General features: G+C 44.3%; 1 protein-coding gene across 1 annotated transcript; it reads right to left on the bottom strand.

The window, feature by feature from the left end:
* Positions 1-2240: 2240 nt before the first annotated feature.
* On the bottom strand, positions 2241-24795 carry LOC100123492 (mucin-2). The gene is made up of 20 exons (XM_031926345.1): positions 24715-24795; positions 24229-24391; positions 22420-22507; positions 16882-18340; positions 16482-16804; positions 16266-16307; positions 15545-15739; positions 12094-13614; positions 11558-11671; positions 8035-11013; positions 6869-7000; positions 6660-6740; positions 6366-6557; positions 6038-6298; positions 5894-5965; positions 5059-5554; positions 4724-4972; positions 4451-4650; positions 3918-4202; positions 2241-3352 (listed from the first exon to the last, which is right to left on the bottom strand). The coding sequence occupies exons 3-20, from the start codon at positions 22504-22506 to the stop codon at positions 3296-3298; spliced, it is 8745 nt and encodes a 2914-aa protein (XP_031782205.1). The 5' UTR covers position 22507; positions 24229-24391; positions 24715-24795; the 3' UTR covers positions 2241-3295.
* Positions 24796-25530: the final 735 nt, after the last annotated feature.

Raw genomic sequence — 25530 nt, 5'->3', positions numbered from 1 at the left:
TTTACAGACCAACGTGCGCTTTTACTCGTTACAAAATGCGATAAATTAAGTTCGTGACGTAAGGAGATAGTTGTTACTTATTTAATCTAATTTCTAAAGTGACATAATTCATTTTTCGTACTCAGCGGCGACAAGTCGAAATTCGAAAATATTTTCGGCTAACTGTATAACCGCGGCTTACAAATAATGTAACGGTTTTAATGGTTACGTTTACATTTCATTAAACAAGCCTTACGCGACAGTCACTCTCTCCCTTCTCTCTTGCAAAAAAAGTCGAATCGATGAAAAAACAACGATTATGGCTGTCCAATATCATCGATTAAAAATATTTCCGAACAAACGCAACCCACACATCCGATTGTCTGCTTGCAAATCAGATTATCAGAAGAGTGAAAGTTTGCGGTACAAGAGACAGCCTTGGATGGGCGTTAAAAATGCTGGAGCATGTATACGCGAAGCCTTGCAAGGATTCGGAAGAGCAATACACCGTACAGAAATGAAGTAAAAAATCCGCACTTATGCGTCATTATCCTCAGTCATTTCCTTTATATTTATTGCTTCGGCTACTTTTCAAGTGTCATTACACCTCGATGCGGTACATGCGAGTAATTTGAAAAAAGAAATTTAAACAATTTTAAATAAGCCCTTTCTCTCTCGCTGACAAATCTCGAAACTCGATCTTAGTTGCATATGTTTGTTTTTTTTTTCCTCATCTCTAAAGAGCGAGTAACCCGCGTGGCACCTACTCATTCTTCTGCTCCAGCTTTGTATCTCTAAAGCGCAGTATTTCTGCACTGTCTCGTTTACTTTCTCTCTCCAAGGCTGTTCGAGCTCTTCTTACTACACTTCTTTGTTGCTTTTACGATTAAACCGGGCGAATCAAATATCCTGCCGTTCACCTCAGCGTCGATTTGCGATCGAGTCGGGCAAAAGTGAGCGCGAGGGGCGGAGGACTGACGATCGAGCACTGCGTATAAACATGTATGCTTAAATGAAAAGTTTGGATCGTGTAGAGCTTGCGAAAATTAGTTTATTACACTTATTTCGCTAATATAAGTGTTTCTAGCTCGATTAAGAATTTTATGGGAAAATTTTACTGCTTTTTACGCTATTCGTTACAAGCAATCTTATAATAATATTTTTTTCATATAATGATTGGTTAAAAATTATATCGTTAGTAGAACAATCGAAGCATAAATTTTTCTCTGAACTTTTACTATTATATCGTTTAAATATGTTCTTATGAGCTCGGGTATATTGTATGTATATATAGCGAGAGAACAAGGAAGGTAGAAAGGAGCCGAAAGATCTGCAAGGTTATCTCGTGAAGGTCTTCGCTATCATTTCTTATATCTATAGCATTCTCCTCTGCAGCACACAAGCGGTAAATCACATGCTAAGACGTTTGATAAAAAAGTAGGTGTATATTTCTAGAAATATAAAATTTGGCAGTATGTCTAAAAGGTCCAAAGATCGAGAACGATAATTTACAAGCTAAAAAGTATAATAACGATGCAGTCGAACGTTCACTTTTATTACTCGATCGAAAAAGCCGTTCTCGCTCCGAAAAAAAAGCCGCGAAGCAAGCGGTTTGGTCTTTCGCTCAACCTGTCCGAAAAAAACGCGGAAATCCCCCCGCGCGCGCGCGCGCGCGCATGTTACAAATGCGAATTTATGGTGACTTTACACGATTATCTTTTCTTATATATTCTTGAGAATTCACGCATTTTTTCGGCTCGCATCATCGTGTCTGATGCGTAATCGGTTCGAGAGAAATACGAGTTGTAAATTATCTTTTCGAAACGTGCAATTATAGCTGAGCGATTCTTTTAAATAAATTATTTCACGCTCGTCGAATTAAAAATTAAAAAACTTCTCAGAGTTTATATGCTTACTTGTGATTATAATTGGCAGAAATATAAGTGAGAATACTGTATAATTTTCCGAAGCGCTCACTGCGAACGATGATCCGGCGCATAGTCCACAGGCCTGTGCTCTTAGTTCTGCAGTCTGCTTAGCGTGATTAGAGGAAACAAGTTCATATGATTCAGAGCGTTTAACCTGCTTGTTGTTATGCACACGCGCTCGACTCCGACGTTTCACGCGCTTCTACAGCATCGGTAGAGTTTTCGTTTTGGAATTATATATGAGGGTTTTAATGAAAATTTTCAACGTTTATTTATATTTATTCAACTTCGTGGGAATGTATATAGTACATAAGAAAAAAAAAAGAAAGGATCAACTATTCACAAATCCACTTTATTGTACAAAACATATCACGCTACAAATAGACTACAAATACAAATAAACATAGACAAATAATGCTGTACAAAACATATTATATTAAAACAAAACTCCTTCCTCGTCGGTATCATTAAGAGTTAACGCAGTCTGATGTACAGAATCATGTAATATTATCCTTATCCATCGTTGACATTATAGTAATGTGTGAGGAAGTTCAACATTACGAAAAAATTTTGCGACGAACAAAAGGTGCTACGCTTTCGTTCTATTATTACTTATTTACTGCATAATTCGCATTCGACGTTACAAATGTTTCACGAGTACTCCCGTATAGGCATATACCTCATATTTGTTTTTTACCTTGGCGAAATCAAACAAAACTTTTAACAAAATCTTACGAATTACTCAATAGTGCACGATTTTGCAGAGGTATAACCGAATTGACTTATAATTTTTAAATTATTACATCACTAAAAAACAGTTTGAAACAATGATCTTCGTTCTTTTTTTTTAAACATTAATATATTTAATCATGGCATAAGCGTGTTCTTGTAAGAACACACTCGATAAGCATGTACACGCATTAGAAATCACATCATGAGGAGGCTTACCCTAGAAACGTTTGCAAAGCGTTTTTTTTTTCTTCTCAATATTATCGTTTCAACATTACATCCCACCATGAAAGTAACTATCTCAACAACGCGTTCTACAATCTAGGAGATAATATCGTCTGTATAATGTATAAAAAGTGTATAATCTGAAAAAGTTTTGAAAATTTTATGGCTTTTTTTTTGCAAACTTTTTGATCGTTTTCAACTTAGATGCAAACAATTTTAGTGCGAAAAAACTACATTCTATCAAATAGTATAAGTAATATATAAGGTTTACAGGTTTTAAATATTATTCGTGACTTTAATCTTTCTCCTCTCATGTTTCTTCTTCTTCTTCTTCTTCTTCGACTCGGACGACTGACGTTGTACAGTGTATCCGCTCCCTCGAGAAGCGCATACAAACAATGCAAATGTAACATCCTCTCTTTGAAATTGCTGGTCTAACCCCATAGAGATGTTCCATTTTTAACGAATGACTGGAACGACTGCGCTGCGCCCTAAAATTAAAATACACGAATTAAAAATGACGATATCGCCGGATATTCTGTTCCAGAACACCTGAAATCAAAAACTCGTGTTTATCGAATTTCTCGGCACCATGTTGGCAGGAGGGAGGTTTAAAACCATATGAGAGGGATTTCGCCGAGGTCGCATACTTTTAATTCCAAGCGTATTAATCCTTTGGTCCTGTTGCCCCAATATAACGATTCATATAGATACAACGTTAGTATAATCAACCTGTTTTAATCGTACGATATAAAAAAGAGTTAAGTACTCCTACACCTAAATATTCACAACCTTCGAAATCTGATTGTTGTCCATGCGCTGATATAGTACAAAAGTTACGAACAACGTCCTCTGTGTTCCTTCTATTTACATATATACACAATAATCAGTATGTACAAAATTTCAATAGTTAATAAACAGTGCTGTGGCATTTACACAAACACACACGTACAAGGCGTGCACGACCAATAATAATTTACAGCAGCAAAACAAATCTTGCTCGTGTATACAAAAAATGAGTAGATAAAAAAATTGAAATGAAAAAAAAGAACTGACCGTTATGGCAGCGCCAATGAACTGACCGAAAGCTCGGGTCATGCCAATCGCGGCGTTGACTACTTGACTGCGCACCGTGCCCTCACCCCCGGAGGAGGAAGCAACGTCGCCGGCAGCACTGCCAAAACCACCGCCACTGCCACTGCTGAGTACGCCGAAGTTGCTGAACAGCGGAGGGGGATATGTCGAGGCGGCCGGAGGTGGCCTTCGTCGTGTCGTCGTCGTCCTAAACGTCGTCGTCGTCGTCGTCGTCGTCGTAGTCGTCGAGGTCAGTTTACCGAGACTCTATACACACGTGTAAGTAAAAATGTTTATATCGCTTATTTTGCTTTCAGGATCAGCTCGATTATATGCGTATATACTATAATCAACGTTCTGCACACATTATACCACAGTTGCTTTAATACATGGCACAGAATCGACCGAAATCTTTTGACGCGTATCCTTCGAAAGAGAAAGAGAGAAAGAGAGAGAGAGAGAGAGAGAGAGAGAGAGAGAGAGAGAGAGAGAGAGAGAAGTAGTCATCTACTTACAGAAGGTGTGGAGGGTTCTAAGCCCTGAGCTTTAAGAAAGGCTGCGAGCAGAGCCGCGTCTTTCTGATCGTTCCCGCCGACGCTGGACAGGGGCTTGATCTTGGCTCCTTCTCCGTTGAGCAGAGCCCTCAGGAATTCCTCGTCGTCGGCGTTGAGGACTTGCTGCTGCGACGACGAAGCCACCGATCTCTTATCCCCACCTAAAAATCACGATCTTACATACCTCCTTCGAAAATTTTATTTTATTAGCCTATAAACGATCGTAAAGCTCACCGTTGCTGTTGCGAGCAACGTCCAACAAAGCGGCCAGGAATTTGGCATCGTCTTCGGGAGAGAAGGTCGTCGAGGCCTGTCCGACACTCGGTGCCTTCGAGGCCACTTCCGTCGGTTTGTAACTGCTCGTTGTCACCCTCTGCGTTGTCGAAACGATTTTTCTCGCCGTTGGAGCGGGCCTTCTAACCACAGGCCTCGGCGTCGTAGTGGGCCGTCCGAAGAGCGATTGGAAGAAATTCACTGCAAAGGCTGGAACGATTACAGCGGTTTTTATGATCGGTAAGTGACTTTAATACGATGGTGTATACGAAGCCGCGAAGAGAGAAGTAACTAACCGAAAGGTCCAGCGGGAGGAGGAGGTGTGGTCGGCCTTGGCCTCGGCCTTCTGGTAGTCACTGGCTTGGCGGTAATAATAACGGGTTGCCTGGTTGTCGGTCTTTGAGTCGTCGTCGTCGTCGTCGTCGTAGTTGTCTTGGTCGTAGTCGGGGCAGGTGTAGTGGTAGTGGTCGTGGTGGTCGTAGGCTTCGGCGTCGTGGTCGTCGTACTCGTGCTGGTCGTGCTAGTTGACGGTGTGGTGAAATCGTCGTAGCTCGAGAAGGTCTTGATGGGTTTCCACGTGAAAGCTGTGGTCGTCGATGGCTTGGCTGTCGTCGTTGGGTGCAAATTGATGACTATCGGCAGCGACGCCGTGGAAGTAGGCAACGGAGTCGAGAACTTCGAGTCGTCGCTTCCGCCGACGGAATTCGGCGACGCGTTGGACGGCTGGATGGCTTTTGGAGAACGAGTCGGCCCGCCGTTGGTCAAGGGCCTTCCGAGGGCGAGAGATAGAATCTGAAAAGTAAAGATTGAGTTTGGCTTAAAGATTGAAGCGAAAAATCTACTTTTTCTGCTCTTTTTCTCTCGACGTTAAAGAACGCGGCTGGCGCGTGTAGAAAAACGATTAATAAGGGAAGCGTTTCGAGCGTGAAATAAGAAACAACGAGCGCATCTTCATTTAAAGCGAATGCGCGCCGAGTGCAATCTCTCTCCGCGCGCTAACTGGTCAACGACCTGCGCTTGTAGACATAGCTATACACGAGGCTTTCCGTTTTAGCACATCGCGCACGTTGTATGTTGGAGAATAGATTTTCCATTTACTTTTTGGCAGATGTTTCAAAATAATATGGTTACCTTGTTCGCCAGTAGCTGTTCCACTTCCGTGAGCGTCTTGGGTGTTCCCTTATTCGGAGCTGTTTTTTCCAACTAAAAACGAATATTGGAAACGATTAACATACAAGTCCATGAGTAAAAATAGGATAAAAATTATAAACTTACCAATGCGTTCAAGAAAGCAAGATCGTCGAACGTCGTACCGAAGGCGTTCGGATTCATCGTGAGTGGCTTTTCGGTGGTCGATGAGAACACTGGAATCGGCGTAGGAGTAGTTGTCATAGTCGTGGTTTCCGGCGGTAGAGTCGTAGGTTTCGTCGGAGTGTTTATCAAAGACTCTATGGTACTCGAGACTGGGCTGAAGATTTCCACGAGATTGTTTATCGGACTCGCGGAAATGGCAGCGTTTTCACCGGTAGAATCATCCTTTGAGAAAAAATTATCCAATAAATGGTGGTGAAGTCTCGTGAATACAATTAGCGTTGAAACTTACTATAGTGTTCGAAGCCACCGAGGCGGTGATGGGAGTTCCAGGAGTGGTTGTGATGCCGAAAATTTGTTCCAGAGCATCCTTCCATGGGAAACCAGGAGGGGCCGTTACGCTTTTTCCGGACGATTTGTTCGGCAGTATGTCCAAGTTGAGAGGTCGAGCGGGTACTGATAGAGGACCTTCGTTAGCGGCAGTCTGCGTCAAAACGTCCGAACGATTAATGATTTAATATTTTAATTTTTAATTGTGTAACTGAAAGAAAAAACAAACATGTTAAAAAGATCATCGGTAACTTACGGCGGTTGATTTAATATTGACACTGAGGACAGTAGGTGGAGAGTTAGGCTGCCCGTTGGTCCAATAGTTAACAAACTTATCCTTAAATGATATTAAAAGAGAAAATTTAAATTATTACAAGTTTTCTTTAACGATATTTGTTTTTCTTTCGACAACACTTATATGATGTTTTTGTACCAAAAAGTACAATCAGAGTACTTTCAATATACCTGTCCTATAAACACAGAGTTTCGCTGACCGGCGTCTTGATTCGTCTTCGTAGCTTCGTTCCTCTCACGGTCAAGAATAATGCGACCATTCGATCGATTACCATTTACTACGACACCTTCAGCTGGTAAAATCTGCGAAATCGAGATACGATTTTGTCATTCGTTTGGAGCGTTTTCTCTTCTCCGACCAAGAAGATTAGAGAAGAACGTCCGATTAGAAAGGAAAAGAGGCTCTATGAGTTTGAAAAATATAATTTTTGCAAACTAATGCATTTCGTGCTTTTTTTTCTACTCTAAAATATGTACACACTTCTGAAAATTTTGATAAACAAAACTTGTGAAGCTAAAGTCACTAAAGGTAAGCCACTAAGCAGTGCTTTCTCCCTCGAACTAAAAGATTACCTAATGTGCGTAATACTATGTATTGTAAATTCAATATATGTACAGCGAATCAAATCCAAACATCTATATTTTCGTTTGATTTTTTGAAACCCTTAAGAATAAAAAATAAAAATTGAAAAAAAGGAACTATATGTACAAAAAGTGACATTACTCGTACAAGCATTTTTATATTATCGTAATGTTAATATTAGTTAAAGTATAAGTCACATGAAGGAAATCCTTACCTATTCCTGAGTTTTCATTCGCAAATTATTTCTTATGGCGGTAAGGATTTCCTTGTATTATATTTTAACATTTCGGAACTTCTTATGTTTAAAATTAATAGATATTATGTACACACATATTATAAATATAATAAATAAAACTAAAGCAAGAATGAAACAACTTACAGTAGAGATTTCTAGTGAAGAAATAGATTTTTGTAAACCAAAGTAAGACATTGTTTGTATTTTATGAACGATATTTAAGGAAGTTCTGTATAGGTGGAAAAAAAATTGACAAGCCTGTCGCACCCAGACAAGATCACACGGGAATATATGTACAAGATCACACGGGAATTTTGTTTTCTTTTTTTTTTTTTTTTTTGTAAAAATGTATATTGTTAGAACTCCCTTAACCATATGATAAATTGTTAAACCGATCGAAATTAATACGTAAAACAAGGTCACAAAGCCATTATTATTAATTCATATGGGCATCAGAAAAATGTCGTACTTTGTTGTTGTAAAAAAGAAGAAGTAAGATGAAAAGTGAGCATGATATACCGTATCTTTAGTGTCGCTACCAACACTACCAATTGGGAGATCAAAACCGGTGGGTCCACTGTAACCGAGTGCATTGTCAACATCGTTGTTGGGGGCGTAGAAAGCTTTCTGAGTAAATCCATCATCAACGGGACTACGGTTATTAAAGAACAAGTCGAACTTCTGGTTAGGCATGCCCCGATTAATAATCTGGTTATCGCGCGATCCGGGCCGGTTAGTGGTGGTGGTGGTAGTAGTTGTACTGAGGGAGAATACAACTTCTACCGGATTGCTGGGTGGGTCCGGTATTACCGTGCCGTTAGGGAACTTGCGGACGAGCTTTCCATCCGGATAAATTCCAAATATCACGTAGGGGCTGTCTACGTTTCTGGGATCGATGAGATTGTCTTCCGGGCGCTTTCTAACAATGGTCTTGTTGGGGTAGATTCCGTAGATCAGGTAATCTCGGAGCGGAGCTGTGGTCGAGCTGCTAGAGCTGAACTTGGGCGCTGGTGTGAGTCTGCTGCTGCCGAAACGACTGGAGGCAGTTGTGCTCGGTACTTGTGTTGGTTGGTAAAAACTCGTTGGTATCACTGGTGAAAACTTTGCTGTTGCGGGTGTAGCTGATGGGTAGCCCGTACTCTGGTACTGCGCCGTGGTTGATGGGAGGTATGACGATGACTTTGGATTTGCGGTGGGTATGTGATTGGTATTATCGATGCTTGAGGAGGATTTGGATGACAATAGGGATTTGATGATAGAGCTTGGTGTACTGAAGCTTGTACCTGCCGTCCTTTGGGCGGTTGATGGCGTAGTATCCTGGAAATGGGCAATAACAGTTGGAGATAGTGTTGTAAGACCAGCGCTAGTTTGGGGTTCGGTGGGCGGCAGAGTCGTCGACTCTGGATTAGTGGAGAGATCCGTTATTAGTTCGGTGGTATTAGTCACATCATCATCGACCATCGGTAGCGGTTCTGTCGAATCGGAGGTGGTTAGTGAGTTTGAATCATGAGTTTCGGATGCGTTATCGGGTACAATGCCGTTTAGTGACTTTTCTGCGTGAAGTAGTTTAGAAAAGATTCGCAGCATGCGGGCCATGATTGGTGAGTCAACCAAGTTTGTTAATTCGTTTGTTAGGTTACTCGCTACGTTCGGGGGGTTAGTTACTGGGTTATCAAGAATTGTTGTTGTTTCGAGTATCTCATTGTCTAGTTGTGTAGTGGATTGTGGTGATTCGGGAGTGGCTATATCGGTATTCGTGTCAATGTTGGTTGAATCGGTGGTGGTGGCTTCTACTGAAGGTAATGTAGTGGCGGATAGCATGTTCGTCATTTGAGCAACTACTGAAGTCTCGTTATTATTGGCTTCTACTACTGTGCCATTATCATTAGTCACAGATTCGCTTCTATTGGTATTATCTAAGAAACCTCCCAAAAGCTGAGGAAGCCCATCAGGCGAATTGTCCATGTACGTATTCTCGGAATTTAACGGCGATTCGGGTATGCTCGTCGAATCGACCGAGACTCTTTCCGAAATCTTCATCAACTCGGCAATGAGACGATTATCGAAAGAAGAAGGATATGAAGAAGAAGAAGAATTGTTAGATGTTATTTTCTCGTTTGAGCTCAAAGCTGACAATAGGTTCTTTTCTAAAGCCGATTGGACGTCCTGATTACTGAACAAGTCTCTCATAAGATCTAATTTTTCAGTACCTGCGGGAACGGTCTCATTCAATATCTTGTACAGCATTATTTCTACATTCAACGTATTGTTCTGAGCGGTAGTGTCGTTCTCTTCGTCGAGACCTTTCATTTGAATCGTGACCATTTCACGATCATCCTCGACCCTTTGCACGGTCGTATCGACTACGTTTGCCGACGACGTAGTCTCGACTACGGCTTGACTGGTCGTCGAGGTACCAGTAGTGATGCTCATCTCGATCGTTAACGGAGCATCGGTTATCTCTTGCGTCGGTGGATTCGAAGACGATTCTAGGACTGGTATCGCTTCAGTAGTGTACTCTGGAGTGGATATTGGTGTACTGGACACATCGTTCATAAAGCCTGCCCTAACTTGGGCTAATATTTGCAAATTCGCAATTCTCGAAGGTTCCTGCTCTACCTCGTTCTTCGCAGGAGGTGCTATTGTTGTTTCATTATTACTTTCGGCTAAAGTAACGTCAAATGGCGAACTACTTACTATGGGTTGCATCGTACTCGAATAATCCAACTTCTCGAGCATCATTTGAGAAGTCGATTCCTCGGTGCTTGCGGAGCCGACCACCGAGGAGGTAGTAGTGGCCTCCACCGAGCTTTCGGTGGTAACGACCGAGTTTTCAACCAACGTCGGCAAAGTCGTCGGCATATCTGTGGAGCTTTCGCTCAAAAATCCATCGGCCGTTTGCATCGTCGTGGTTAATACCGAGGAAGACTTGGGCTCCGAAGTGGTGGTCGGTGAGCTAGTGGTAAATTCGGTGATGGAATTAACCCTGTCGCCGATCGATACCGATACTTCTGTAATCAACTCGGTGCTGGTAGAGGTAGGCCTACTAGTGCTGCTGGACTCTAGGGTTACAAGCTTAAGGTCCGCTGCGTCGGGAGAGTCCATAATCGAGGTGGTGGAACCAGTGGTCATAATCAGAGCTTCGTCGCTCTCAACGGTTGGCTGTTGTTGTGTCGTTTCGATATTGTCAATTGTTTTAGTAGTAGCAGTGGCGATCATTGTTGTGTCAGTCGTGGGAGCAGTCGTGGCATTATCGCTAGGTGAAGGACCAGCGTCGTTAATGGTATTTGTTACGGTTATTGGTATTACACTTGGCAAGTCACTGTTAGAACTGTTTTTAGTAGTACTCTCTACTTGGTCAGCTCTACCGAGCTGCCACAAGTGACGTACGTCTGTCTGTTCGTTGTTAATGCTGGCAGTCTCAACAGCTTGGTAATACGTTAAGACTTTCGGTTCTCCAGGACTTGACACATCAATGTTCAGCGCATCTTTACCATTCTGCAATCAAAAAATGATTGTGTGCCTTTTTTGTGCTGTACAGGTGCTATATACAGTGCGTAACGTAAAATTTACATCGCGGGAGTAGGTTCTACAGAGAATCGTGAGCATACAAATTTTCGCTTGTAAATGAAGTATAATGTTGGGTGTAAATAATCAGCGTTTTATGCTTATAGTACTTATGCATGGTACAGACGATTTTCACTCTGCATACGAATGAGCTTTGTACTACTTAACAGGCGAAAATTTGTGTAATAAAATACTCGTATTTTTTCATTAGCGTTTCGATCAAACTGCTCTGGATTGTTTGTAGTTTTTTGCAACCATGCTTAAAGAACCAAAAAGTTTGTGAATTATCACTCTGTGTCCCAAAATTTTATGGTGTGTGAAATACCGACTTGCATGACTTACGTTCTACATTGAAAAGAAAGATTCTCCTAGTTAAATTTTCAAATCCAATAAATAGTTGTCGTAATTGATGCATATATACATGGTGCGCAAACTCAAGTGATTTTGAACAATAGCAAGAGAAAAATTATCTTACCGATGGCAGAGAATTGGTCGGAGGTGTTGGTCTTCTTACAAAGAGTTCAGCGCCTCTGTATCTCGCGCTGAATCGCGGAGGAGCACCGCTTGGAGTCACTCTCGGCAACGAGTTCTGTTTCGTGAGAAATTAACAAAAAAAGAACTATATTAATTACAGTAAAAAATGTTACTCGTTCACAATTATTATAACACAATTAGTTCACGTTGATTAGAAAATATAAGTAAAACTCGTTTTCACACATACAGCTGTGCGAATTTCAATCCTTGTTGCATAACGATCAAAGCGACCGTTAGTAAAAACGATATTAAGTAAACTTTATGCAACAGCGTGTCTCCGCACGTACACAGGCATTTTTTATTTTTCGCATTAGCCTTTCGATAATTCAAAGCTCATTTCACCGATTACGCGGCCGTCGATCGATTAGAGCGAAACGCGATCGTTAAATAATTACCCGACTTTCAATCAAATTTTATCACAATTTACCTTGCGAAACGCTAACGGCGTATAAACTTAAAAATGATAAAGCTACTTACCGCGCTGTTGGTGTTTTTGTAAACGCTTTGGAAAACGGGCGACTTGGCGCCGAGGGTGCTGAGCAGGGGTGCGACGGTGCTCCTGAGCTGTTCCAAAATCGTCGCGTTACCGGTCTCCAGAATCTTCGCGCTCTGGGCCGGATTGAAGATATTGGAGTTGGAATCGAGGACGATCGAGTTATCGGCCGATCCATCGCCACTGGATACTTTGACACTGATGACCGGTTCCTGCACTACCGACTGCTGCAAAGCTAGAGGCTGTCCGAGTAATTCGTCGTCGGGCTTAACGGTCGCGTGGTATCGGTAGACCTTGGGAGTGATAGCGACGCTCAGCGGTTTCTCCGTTGCCGACGGATAGACCACGTAGACCGGCGAACCGGTATCGTTGGTCAGAGCTGCGCTCGGAGGCTCGTAGTCGGGACTTCGAGTGCTTTTCACAGCGGAGAGTAGATCATTGCCGCTATCGGTGGTGCTCGACACTCCCGAGTTCTCGATCTCGTTGATCAGGTCGTCGGAGATCGGTAAGGTGGTGGTGGTCGGCTGTTGGGTGGCGACGGTGAAGCTCGTGCTGGTCGCTTGAGTGGTGATCGGCGCGAGGGTGGTGGGCTCGTCCTCGCTCATCTTCTGAGTCGAGGAGGCGATCGCCTCGCCGTCGTCCTTAACCAGACGAGTCGAGAAGGAGAACGACTTGACGGTCCTCATGGTGGTGAGCAAGGTGGTCGAGCCTTCCGGCGAGTCGGATCTTCTCGGCGGTCTGGGGGTCTGGTTGCTCTTCTCGATGCTCTCCAGGGTTTTGCGCAGCTTCAGAGCCACGGCCTTGATATCTTCAACGGAGCTCTTCTCGCTCTTCCTCGAGGCGAAGGTCTTCCGGGACTTCTCGATCAGGGGCGACTTGGTGCTGGGGATCGAGTTCTCCTCGTGGACCACGGCGGCCACGCCATCGTGCGAGGGAGTCGGCCCTCGGAGTTTGCTCCCTCGGTTCTTCGGGACAAACTTGTACTTGTACTCCTGATACCTACCTGTCGCTCTGCTCTGTTTGCTCTTGTCCTCGGCCCCTTCACTTTCCGTTTCGCTACTCTTCTTGGTCACCGCGCTCGCTGTCGACGACGAGGAGGACTTGGGCTTGGCCGTGTAAGCGCTGCTACTTCCTTGCTTGTATCTCGAGGTTCTCGCCTGTTGGGCTTCCTTGAAGTGCTTCCTCAACTTGGTCGCGGGTTTCCAGTCGGACTTGGTCGTGATCTTCTGGGGCTCGGTCGGCGGTGCTCTGATAGTCGCGCTCGATTTTCTCGCGACTTTAAAGACCTTCTGGCCCTCGTCGACTGCCGAATCGTCGCTGGGCTTCTCGTCTTTGCTCTGACCCGCGGCATCGCCGACTACCGGCCGCGAACTCGTCTCGTCAATGTTCAGTTCGGGTTTCACCAGTTTTCGGGCGTTTTCCAGCTTCACCCGCGAGCGGGCCGCGAAAAGCTCGCTGGTCGACATCTTGCTGGCCTGAAAATTCCGTGATCCTTCAGCATGACTCTCTCGTCCGTTGCGTTTTTGTTATATACTTTGTGTTTTTTTTTTCTTTAACCAGTAGGACAATCACCCACGCAGAGGCTCTTTACAAGCACCGTCATCCCAATTTTTTTTTTTTATCGTTTGCTCATCAAAACGTTTGTTTATTTATATATAGCCACACCTTGGTTTGCTTTGCTTTGCTTTTGCCAGTTTATACAGCTTGCGACCATGAATATCCCGAAGCACAGACATGTATGCGGCGGCAGAAGTAGAAAAAGTAGAAGAAGAGAAGAATTTTTTTTAAGAGAAAGAGTGATGAAGTTTTATAAATGTATATTTTTGTTAGTGCTTCCTGACTCGTTATACATTATCTTATAGATATTTATATTCACTTTCTCTCGAGACTATATGCACAATCGCTTCACGATCTATATGTTTTTTTTTTCACGAAACATGTACGCTGTTCAACGTGTATACAATATATATATATATTTATAGTCTATTCGTGATATCGATGCATATATATGTACATTATTTTTTTGTTTCTACCTCTATAAGGAATGAATAGCCCGCGTTTAATTTCATGGATTCGAGAGTTCGTGTGCTGTTTTCCCCGCACTTAAAATAGTCGTGTTATATTGTCTCTTTTCGATGATTAGTTTTTTGTTTTTTTTTGTTCTACGGGTATCTCAAGTCACTGGGAACGAAGAGAGAACCGACGAAGCGCAGAAGAGCAGCGGTCCATGAGACAAGGCGCTGCCTAACGCGCTCGAGCCACGTATTCACTGCAGTCGACAGAAACTGAAAGTTCAATTAGCGATCGTTTGTAAGAACGCGGATCGGACTTGATTATTTTTTTATCTTCATCACACAACCAACCTTTCATTCGCAATTTCGTTCGGATTGCGAGTGAGAAATTGCTTATATGTATGCCACATACACACGTGCACACAGACGGTCTGTACCAAAAAAATAATTGACTTTACAATACACACACAATCGTTCGCGGAATCTCCCGATCTCTCGATGATAATACACCACCGGAGAGAGAGAGAGAGAGGGACAGCCGTATGGGCTCCGATTTAACGTCGAGCGTAGGTACCACGCCTATGGGTATAAGCGTGATACGGACACACAAACACACACACACACACACACACACAGATAGCCAGTGCATGACCATACGGCGCGCTTACTTTCTCCCGTAGGTATTGTATATATCTATATAGAACGCGTCCAGTGTAGTGCGGCGAGGAACACGAAATCAAGAGTGAACGGCCAACCGGTTTGCGAACGCAAAAGACACACACACGTGTAATTTTAACTTTTCCGCTGTCTCTGTCTGCAGCCGCCTTTTCCTTATATCCCAGGGGCGGACTATATGGGTTGGATAACGATGGCTAAAGTGTATGTGTTTAAAATCGACCGCCGGACGGAAATACGCGTGCGCCGAGAGCGAAATGTTTTTAAGCGAGTCGTTTGAGCAGAACACGTCGTCGAGTCGTTGGAATAGACGATTTATGGTTTGTTATTAAAGGCTTTTACCAAAAAAAACGTATGGATGTAGAGAAGCGACAATGTCCGCGGTGGCCAGTCTTTAATGGCGTTAAGGACATATCTGGTATATATGTAAAAGCGTGATGATAGATGTGTGATGCTTTTTTGCATTCCTTGCAGTATAGTGCTTTTTGAGAGATAGACAGACACAGCTTTGTATGCGTGAGCATGCAGAAATACACTAATCGGTTGATTTTACACATATTTTTTGATCGATTGGCTTTTACTTTTGATGGCCTTTGATATATGCTTAAGATGCTTGACTGCTATGCTGATTATATTATGACACAACGATTTTTTTCGTCGAGAATATGATGGATTTTTTGTACAGAGGTATAGCGATCGAGAAAACAACAATCAATGATGTAATGGAGAGCGATTTTTTTTTATCTACACACTGAATTCTCAACACAAAAAGCGATGAATTTAAAAAGTTTTTTTTTATTTCTCCTTTTTTTTCTCTTACTTGCTCCTCGACAGGGTAGGCTGATTGGGCAACAACGACTTTGTACGCATTATCAGAGGCTGCGAGATCGAGATCGGTACTCGCTGCATCGATCACATTCGAGCTGCTTTGCGATCGCTGCTCCTAAATAAAGCATCATTTTATACGGGAGCTATAATTCTTGTTGAGCGATTTTACAGTGTAGTGTGAAATGTGAGAGACAGATTTGAGTCGAGAAAATATAAGTTCATACTACCTTTGCTTCTCAGGCCTTTCTTGATTACGACAAAGTAATATACCGCGTCGATTGATTCGGAGCGCGTTTACTTCCTCGATAAAATTTCCGAAATTACGATCAAGGAATTGGAAAAAAAAACGTATTTTGCCGTCTCAGCGCGAAACAAAAATATCAATTTTACCAAGTTGCTCTCTCGAATGGACATACAACGGCCTGAAGGATGCGAGCATCAAAGCTGGCGTCATCGTTAAGTAGTCATTTTATTAGTGTCTCATGAACCCGCGAGCGGAAAACTCGTTAGCGAGAGCGAGATAGTAGTAGTGGAAAGAAAAGTATTTAAAATTACACTGTCAACCCTTATGTCGATTAGTCCATAGTAGAGGAAAATTGGAAACGAGATTAAGCAAGGTTTTCGAAAACTTCCGAACTTACCTCTAACGGCCCTCTCGTTTGCCCAGCCCCTTTTTGCTGGATCTACAAGGATACAGATAAAAATACAACTTCACTATGTTGCAAAGGTAAAATTCGATCGAGTCCAGTGCTCTGCGTGTGATTATGATTTTTATTTATCGGTAAATAAAGTGTATATGTGTGTTATAAATCGCTTCAATTCAAGCGAATCGCCGCTAGTTTAACGAGGTAACTCACCAGTAGCGCAAGTCTAGCTTTGAAGTCGGGCGGATAGTTGTCGTCTTCGCTGATCTGCTGATTTCCGTTTCCGCCCTGGACGAAAGTTTTGTTGCCCCTTCTAGCCCCTTTCGGCGTAGTTCCAGAACTCGCCGTGCTCGTTCCCTGATCAACGGGAGCCGTAGGATCGCCCGGATTACCTGGTGGATTGCCATCGTGCCAGTGACCAGGACGACGTCTCAGAGTCCAGCCTGGATTACCCCGGCCAGTACTGTCGGCCGGAGGTGCAGCTGTTGTGGCTGGAGCTGATGTAGTTGTCGTGATCGGTGGTGGCACTGTTGGCGCTGTAGGGGTTATTATTATCATAAGTTTGCGAAATCTCTTGGAGCTAGAGAAGAATAAATAAGAGTCGCGATCGTACCGTCATTCGGCCCAGGTGGTCTTCTCCCCCTAAATCCCAGCCCGTGGTTGAAGAAGTCCTCCTTTGAGCCTCTTCTGCCCTGACCACCAGGTCTGTTCCCAAAGTTATTCTGTCTCTTGGTGATTTGTGCATCGGACGTTGGCGGCGCGACGAACGTCACGCTCTGCAATGGCATTCTTGAAGTCTTCCCCGTCGTACTCGTAACGGGCGGTTGAGTTGGTGGCGCTGCTGTCAGCTCCACCTCGATATTCGGTGTCACAGTACTGCTAACTGGAACCAAGGTGTTGGGACTACTCGATTCCACTTTGTACCGACCTCTGGGTCGGTTCGATCTCTTGTTTTCCAAACTCTGTGCCTCCGCTAGCTTGTTAGGTTGTGCCCTGGTAGCTTCGAAACCTCTAGGCGTTGACTTGCCGTTGAAGCTCCTTCGCCTCTGGTCCGGGGCTGCGGTCGTCGTGGAGCCGATCTCGACCGTCACGGTGTTGCTCTTTCTGCTCGAGTAGCTGTTCCTGCCTCGAGCGCGAGAAGTGGCTGCCTCGGTCGTCGTGCTGCTCGGGCTGCCCTCGAATCTCCTGGAGATACCTCGATTGCTGGCGGTGTTGATCTCCACTTCAGGTTTGTGGTCGTTGGAAGCTTCCTGCCTACCGCGCAGCTTGTAACGTGAACCGATCGGTCGTCTGGACGACTCGGTTGACGTGGTTGACTCCGAGTCAACCGGGAAGCTCAGAGGGATGTTGATGCGGACGCTCTCGGAGCCCGAGGCAGCGATGTCGTACCTCAGACGAGAAGCAGCCTGACGGTTGTCTTCCGGTTCAGGTTTTGTGTTGAAGCTTCTCCGGCTGCTCCTCTGCATGCTCTCCGCCGGCTTCAACTCGGACTTGTCGCTCGAGTCAACTCGTGAGTACCTCGAGCTCGAGGGGACGCTGCTCTTCAACTGCCTACCGGTCAGCACCGTGTTGCTCTGGATCTTCCTGCCGGTTCTCGACCTGGTATTCTCCGTTTGGCTTTGAAAAACCGAGGGTCCAGCATTGCTCTCCTCCTTCGCCTCGCTCTTCGCCTTCGACCTATCCCTGCTAAATCTGGACGGTCCTCTTCGACCTGTTGATCTGCCAGAGTCAACCTTCGGCGGCTCGATGTTCTGCACATTGTCTTTGTCCTTCAGAACCCTTCCGGTTCTTCGAAAGTCAGTCGAGGGCTCCGGTAGGTATGCCTTGCCTTGAGTACTGCTGACGCTACTGTCGTCAGCAGCTGACTTCTTCACCTCGGACTGCTGGGCCTTCGAAGCTAGCTTGCGAGAGGAGAATCTCGAAGGATCACGATTGCGCGGCTTGTACTCGCGTTTGGCACTGGCGACTTCGACTTTCGGTTCCGCAGGCGCGCTCGTAGAGGTTGCAAATCTCGAGCCACGTCGAGTCGAACCACGAGTTCGCGATACTTCTTCGTTTTTCTTCTCACCTCTCTGGAACAAGGTAAAGCGGGAAAATGTTACGTGCGAGCTTTCCTACGTCGTTTTTTCTCCGCGAAAGCGTCGAAGCGCGAAGAATGTCTTGGATTCGCGTTGATTTCCATCGTCAAGGATACATTATACACGTCGGGGAGAGATATGGTCAGTGCGCGGCGATCGAAGAGGTGCTGGGAACTGGGAATACATTTCGCAATCCTCGTGTATGCACGGAATATTTATCCACGTTTATAGGAATTGGGTAATGAGAGCTTATGGATAGATACATATAATTTAAAGCAGCGAGATTATGTATTTCGAGCTAGATCCCATTGCGCAACTATACGATCTGCGGCGACAAAGAAATCGCTCTCGCGCAAAAATCCACCTAATTTATCTCTCCCGCGCGCGAATTATCGCCGAGCTATACACACACATACATCTACATCCTCGACTGCTCGTTCGCGTGCATTCGTCTGAATTTCGAAAGGAGAGCGACGTGGCGCCCGAGGAAACGCAGAGGCTGTTTCTTACAAAACCGTCGGTTCTCTTTCTCTCGCTTAATAGTGTATTTTGTGTTTTACTTGTGCCGCGCGCGACGCCGTCGTCGCCGTCGTCGTCGTCCACATCCTTCAGAAGGGAGAGAGAGAGAGAGAGAGAGAAAGGAAGGGAGATACACAGGTAGAGAAGATTTCTCTTTATTCCTTGGCTGTAAACTTTCCTCTCGACTGCAAGGTGACCCGGCGTCGTTCCTTTTATACGTTTATCCTCCTTCATTATCACGTGAGGGCAGCCCGCCGAGAGAGAGAGAGAGAGAGAGAGATCGAAAAAGAGAGCCGAAATTTAAAACATTGCAAGCGGATCTGTAAAGCTGGACTGTATAGCGTGTGTATAGGTGTATAAGTGTGGCGGACGACCGGTTTGCGGTCCCTCTCACTTCGTAATCGTACACACACGGCTGCTGCAGGTACCGCAGCGCATGTCGGTTGCCGGATTTTTGAGAAACTGCCCTTTGTGCCGCCGAGAGACCGCACGAGGATGTCTATATGTGTAAACACCGCACGGCTATATATAATACGATTTCCCAGTAGTGTACAATAAAAAAGCTCTAAGGGGAGGAAAAATCGGTTGGATTTATTCTCGCTGTGTCCTGCAATGCGTTTTACCTCAATGCCGATATCGAAAGTAAAAGTACGCTTCAGAGAGCGAGACTAGTCGGCGGGTGTTACACATTACGTTATAAGCTACATAGGCTACGTATACCCTATACGAGAGCTGCAACGCCGGCGCACATAATAGCGGACAAGCCAAGGTTCGGTATCTGCATAACACACGGCACTACTGCTGCTATACGGAGTGAGAGCGATATCCGCTACTATACTTACTATCGCGAGCTAGCTGCACACTTTGCCTCGCGCTCATGAGCGCTCGCGCGCGCGCGCGCGCAAATAGATTTTCTAGTTGCGGCGGGAACGGCGTGTGCCGCAATACATACTTTCTGCCGGGATTTACGCTCTGTATGGCTGGGTATATTGTCTCTAATGGATAACGGGGTGATTATTGTTATACGAGAGGGGAAGATCGGCGAGAGGGTGTGTTATATATTATATGTGCACTTGATTACGTAAATTGTTTTTCTTCGCGGAGAAAGAGAGACTCTCGTGTGCGCCGGAGTGACGTTAAATTTAAACGCTCGTAAAAGCTCCTGCGCAGACCTCGTAACTCCGAGGGATTTCCCAAGAAGACAAGCTAATTCACGGAGTGTACGCGACTCGATGCAGTCGCGCGAACCTCTTGATCGAAATCCATAATTTATTTATCCGCTCGGCTGAGATTTACCAAGTTTCTATGATCGTTAACGGGCAGCTTTCGGAGCGTTAAATAATTGTTGCTTACTCGCATTGCTGGTTAAGAACAAACTTGTGTGTGTGTGTGTGTTACGTAAAATAGCGCGAGCTTTTTTATACATTGATTTCGATACGTTTAAGCGCGGGTAAAAATAATTAGAAAATTCTTATTCATACAGGACATTTATGGCGCGGGACTTTCACTCTCTGCGTCGGAAAACCAGATTTGCATTTTTCTTGCGCAAATATCTACTCGCGAATAGCACACGCGCGTCGCGTAGTTTTTCCTATGTACGACTCTGTCCTTAATTTAGAGTTGATTACCGCTAACGATCTTTTTCGGAAAAAATCGGTTTTTACTCAGACGCGCGGCTGCAGCGAGAAGTTAATTAAGACACATCGCGCGAAGAGAAAATATGCATAAATAAAACACGTCCTCAAACGCGAACTTTGATCGAAGCTCTCTCTCTCTCTCTCTCTCTCTCTCTGAGAGAAAACTCTCGGTAAGTGTTTGCGATATACATACGAGCTTTTATTGCGCAGCTCGAAACTCATTAATTACCAGTGCATCGTCATTACACTGCGTCCCATCAATATCCCGCGACGCACACGGAAAACATGACGAAAGCGACAGCATCCGCGTAGAGCGAAATTTCGAGATTGAAAATCATAAATTACATCGGAAAGCGACGTTTAGGGAAACGATTTCTCGGCTGATCGGTATACCCGCTACTGCAGCAGCAATAGCGCACAGTCCCCCTCAATTACCCTCAGTGATGCAGTCACGCACAGCTAGACCATACCGCAACACACACACACACACACGCGCGCGCGAAGTGGCTTTCCACGCGGCAATTTTTCCGACCAAGGCACACACTCGCACGATTAAAGGAATCGCTCGAGCCGAACCGGTCCCGCCTCGTGTGTGATGTAACCGCCAGCGCGACAGTCATTAGCTGTCATAGCTCGAAAATCCGCGACTTTTTGCCACCTGTTACCACGGATACATAAACGCTTCGGTCTATATAAAGAAGCTACCGGTAGGACTGGAAGCTACTATACTGTGTCACGGCGGGAAAGTCGGCCGCTTTTGTTTGGAACTGCTCCGCGTGAACTTTGCATCTGGGACTGTTCTATGCATTTCTACAAATCATAACGGCGCTTCCGGTGCAAATTCGCCAAGCCGTCAAATAAATGGAAAGAAAGGGAGAGAGAGAGAGAGAGAGAGAGAGAGAGAGCTGTGTTCGAGGGAATTTATATGCGTGTTACGAAATCCGCTGAGCTATGAGAGAGGAAACTCGAAGCGGGTAACATTCCATCGGCAATTGATCCATATAACCGACCTCGAGTCTGTGTGTGTGTATGTGAGAAATCAGCATTTCTCTGTGTATATGCTGTAAAGACGCACGACGACGATGCGAATTGATGCGAAGGATACATATTTTGAAAACTCCTCTCAAACTTTCTAGAGCTACATTCGAGGTCATCCAGTTATAGGCTGTGTGTATGTGCGATAGACTATTTAGATAAACTCTCCTCTCGACTATACGCATATGCAAATTCGGTGCACGCGCTTACATAAAAATCGTATCGAGGAATCGAGAAGCAAAAAATAACAGTCGTGAGAATGATCGATTTATAAATATAATATGCCATCGAGTCGCACAAAGGATAAAATGAACGATATATATATTTGCGAAACACACGGCTATACTATATACTGTGGTGTGTAGCCTAGAATGTCGGATTACGAGTTGCAAAAAGCCTTTTTTTTTCTTTCTCTCGATTCCACGTCGAGCAGCTCTCACTTCTCTCAAACCAGCTTTTGAATTTTTGGAACGACCCGCGGCACGTGAGAAAAATCGTCGAAAAGTTCCTATATCCGAATATATAGCCATTTATATACATATTATATTTCACGAAATTAATTTAAATAAAAGAGAGTAGCTAATTATATCGAAAAATCGAGAGGTCACTCTGCGTCGATTAGGAAATTTATTGGACTCGGATATGGTAAAAGAGAAGCATAAATTAGCGTCTGAAAATAGGAGAGTCGAGAAACACTCGATGAGCTCGGAAGCAATATCCCCGACAGACAAAGAGCAATTATGCCGACGATAGGCCAATTATCGTCAAACACGTACGTATGCACTACTGGCTGCAATCTATTACGAAAATTTCGAGAATTTATATAGTTGTAACGTTAAATAAATGGGGATAATAAAAATATTGTAATTGGTATATGCTCACTTTTAACGCGGAACCTTGAAGTCCTTCCGTTGCGACGATTAACAAGCATAGCAGGAACAGCACCCATTTTAGGCATTTCAGCTCCATTCTGAAACGAAAACAGACATTTTTTACGATACAATGCATTGAATTTTCTACGCCTGCAGTGTAATTGCAAAATTTACACTTTATTACAAAAAAAAAACAAACATTTCCCCGGAGCATCGATATCCAATTATACGCGTCGGTATGAAGAAAAAATTTAATGTAGTCCGGTTAAAAACACGACGCTATTTAGTCAAACGCGACGACGCAGCCGCGAGCCAGTTGAACGGCTTTACTTTCGCTCGGGAGAGGAGAAAAGTTATAGTATTCATCAAAGCGTAAAAATGCGTGATCCACTAAATTAGTGCGCCGAGCGCTGCTTATATAAAGTAAATTGTACATATCACGCGGCGAAGATACGGTATACATCGACGGAAGTTTCCTTTCTTATAGGGACAAAAAATATAAGGATTTTCGAATTTACTAATGACACGGTAATTTTTTTTTTCTTTCTCTCTCTCTTTCTCTCGTGGATGGTATAGCATTATTCCATCGGAGCGAAGTCGCTGTGTAATATACGAGAAACCGAGTTTTCAATTAAGTGTAATAAATAACCTTCCAACGATGACTAATAATCATCGTGTATAATATATACTAATGACGTGAAAGTCCGACGACATATGGCTCGCGTTTATGCACTCTATTCCATCCGGTAAACACGGAAGATACATCTCGATTCCAAAAAAAAATGCTAATGTACCACTTTCGCGCTCTCCTTTGGCAAAAATTGCCGCGTGTGCATAAAATTTTCTATAAAATTCAAGGACACAAGCGCTCTCGCGAATTAAACGAACTCGAGGTCGCTCGAAAGTTCTTGCCTTTCGCTCCTCCCTTAAGGCTCTCTCGCTTTCGTGAAATTAATTTCCATCGAGTGATTTTCGCCATACGTCCTTTGGAACTCCGCCGATCGGCGAGTGAAAAATTTTACGTAAGCCACCTCGAGTGCGCTAATCATCGACGGCAGCTGCTGCTGTTGCTGCTGCGCTTTCCGTTATACGCGCGAGAAAGTGGCTGCCGCGAGTCCTTAAAGTCGAGCGTCTCTCGAGTCGCGAGCCTGTGCGGTCAGCGAAGGCTGTAATTATATTGACTATTGAGTTATTTTTCACCAGTCACCGAGCAGAGCCACGCTATGCTGCAGGTGATCTATAGTCGATGCTGGTGTGCGTTTCGATTTTATTTCAATTTTTTTTTTTTTTTTTCTTCTACTCGTAGGCGACGATATATAGGTATGGGCATTCCTCGCTAGACGGTCATAAATTCCGCGGGTAATTTGAATCGAAGCATCGAGCGCGAGGAGCTGTTTCATCATTGAATGAGAGTAAAAAAAGTCATTCGTCGCGACTCCGCATACATCGATATAATCTAGAGCTAAAGGAAGCATAGAATGATATATTCTAAGGAGCTCGTTTCGAGTTGCGGCAATTTTATAATTACGACGACTGTACAGCGTATAACGCAACGAGTTCGCGGTGCGTATACTGCACCCATCGCGGACGTTAAATTACAGCCGCTGCGTCGTTCGACGGATACTTGGCTGTGTTTTTCTCCAGCGAGTAAATAAAAATGACCTGCTTGTACATTTGCTCTCGACTTAAGTGGATATATTCGCCGCGTTATGTACCGGGAACTTTCTACTATTCGCGGCTATATACATAAGTTCATTGACGCCTGATACGATTTATGCACTATATTATGATTAATCGAAAGTATGAATTATAATCTCACCTGCAGGCAAAGGCGGTCCTATCTCGGCGTGTCGCACATCACAGATCACTCGCAGGTTCGCCAAAGTGTCCAGCGAATCAGCGGAAACAGTCGGGTAGCCGCACTCGCACTTGTTATTGGGATATTGGCGCGACAGTACTGCCGTCCATGGGCTTCACTCGTTCTGATTAGCGAAAATAAATTTTTTTTTTTTTTTAAGTTTTACGGATAGATTTTAACGATCCGACCAGCTGTACCGCGGAAACGATCCGAGAGATCGTTTCTGGATACAGCCGCGCGTAATCACGTAATATTCGCGCTCACTAAAATTTACTATTCTGTATACACTATATCGATTCACTTTTTCACTTTAGTCTAAACGCGTTAAAAAAAAACAATCAAAAATCTAAAATATCTCTCTCTCTCTCTCTTTCTAACAAAACCGACGGTAAACTCGATTGAAAGAAAAAAAGAAGAAAACAATCGATATGAGAAACAAACTCGTACCATAGAGGCACACGCAGCAACTCGCTGTTCGCTCGACGTTAAAGTGTCGAAGAGTCTCGGGCGTGTATAACCCGCGGCCGGCTCTGGCGCGCGCGGAAACCCAATCGAGAGAGCTGCGGAGGTGAAGTCAAAAAACGGGGCAACCCGAGAGGGAAACAGGCGGCTACTCTACTCTGCAGCGCCGGGCATTTTCCCTTTCGCCAAGGCCCCCGCCGCCGCGGACAAACCACTCGGCGATGTCGCCTGGCTCTGCTCTCTCGTGGGAGAACTGCTCTTACGAAGGAGGGAGATATTTAATGTTGTTGCGAATTGCCGTCTCTGCGATTATATGTAGGCCGAATATTATTGAGGAAAAATATTGGGTCGTGTGTGATGGATGGATTGGAGGACAAAAAAAAAGGATTATTGCTCAATGCGACACTTTCGATGATTGAGATCGACGGGCGCCGCTGTCAGCTGTATCCTAATGAATTAAGCGGTTTCCGATCTCGGATTCTATTAGAGTATAGCGTGTGTGTGTGTGTGTGATCGTTAGAGGCTTTATGGCTTTGATATGGAGATTTCGAGTGTCGTCGACCTTTCTGCGATGTGTTTTGGTTACGTGGTTTCGTAAAAAGGGAAAACCGATTTACGGCGAGTCGTTTCGCGAGATTGTTGTTTTAGGCGGGTGAGGATTTACGGGAGCGATGATGAGTGGAGGGAAAGTCACGATATTAACTAACGCTGAGTCAATAGAATTGTAGACGCGGTTAATTAAATAAACAGCCCTAAAGACGTTAAATATTCAATTTTTTATCCCAATTGCAAAAGAGCGCG

Source organism: Nasonia vitripennis, chromosome 3, assembly GCF_009193385.2.
Source record: "Nasonia vitripennis strain AsymCx chromosome 3, Nvit_psr_1.1, whole genome shotgun sequence".
In the NCBI taxonomy this organism is placed as follows: domain Eukaryota; kingdom Metazoa; phylum Arthropoda; class Insecta; order Hymenoptera; family Pteromalidae; genus Nasonia; species Nasonia vitripennis.
This window is presented reverse-complemented; position numbering and strand designations above follow the sequence as displayed.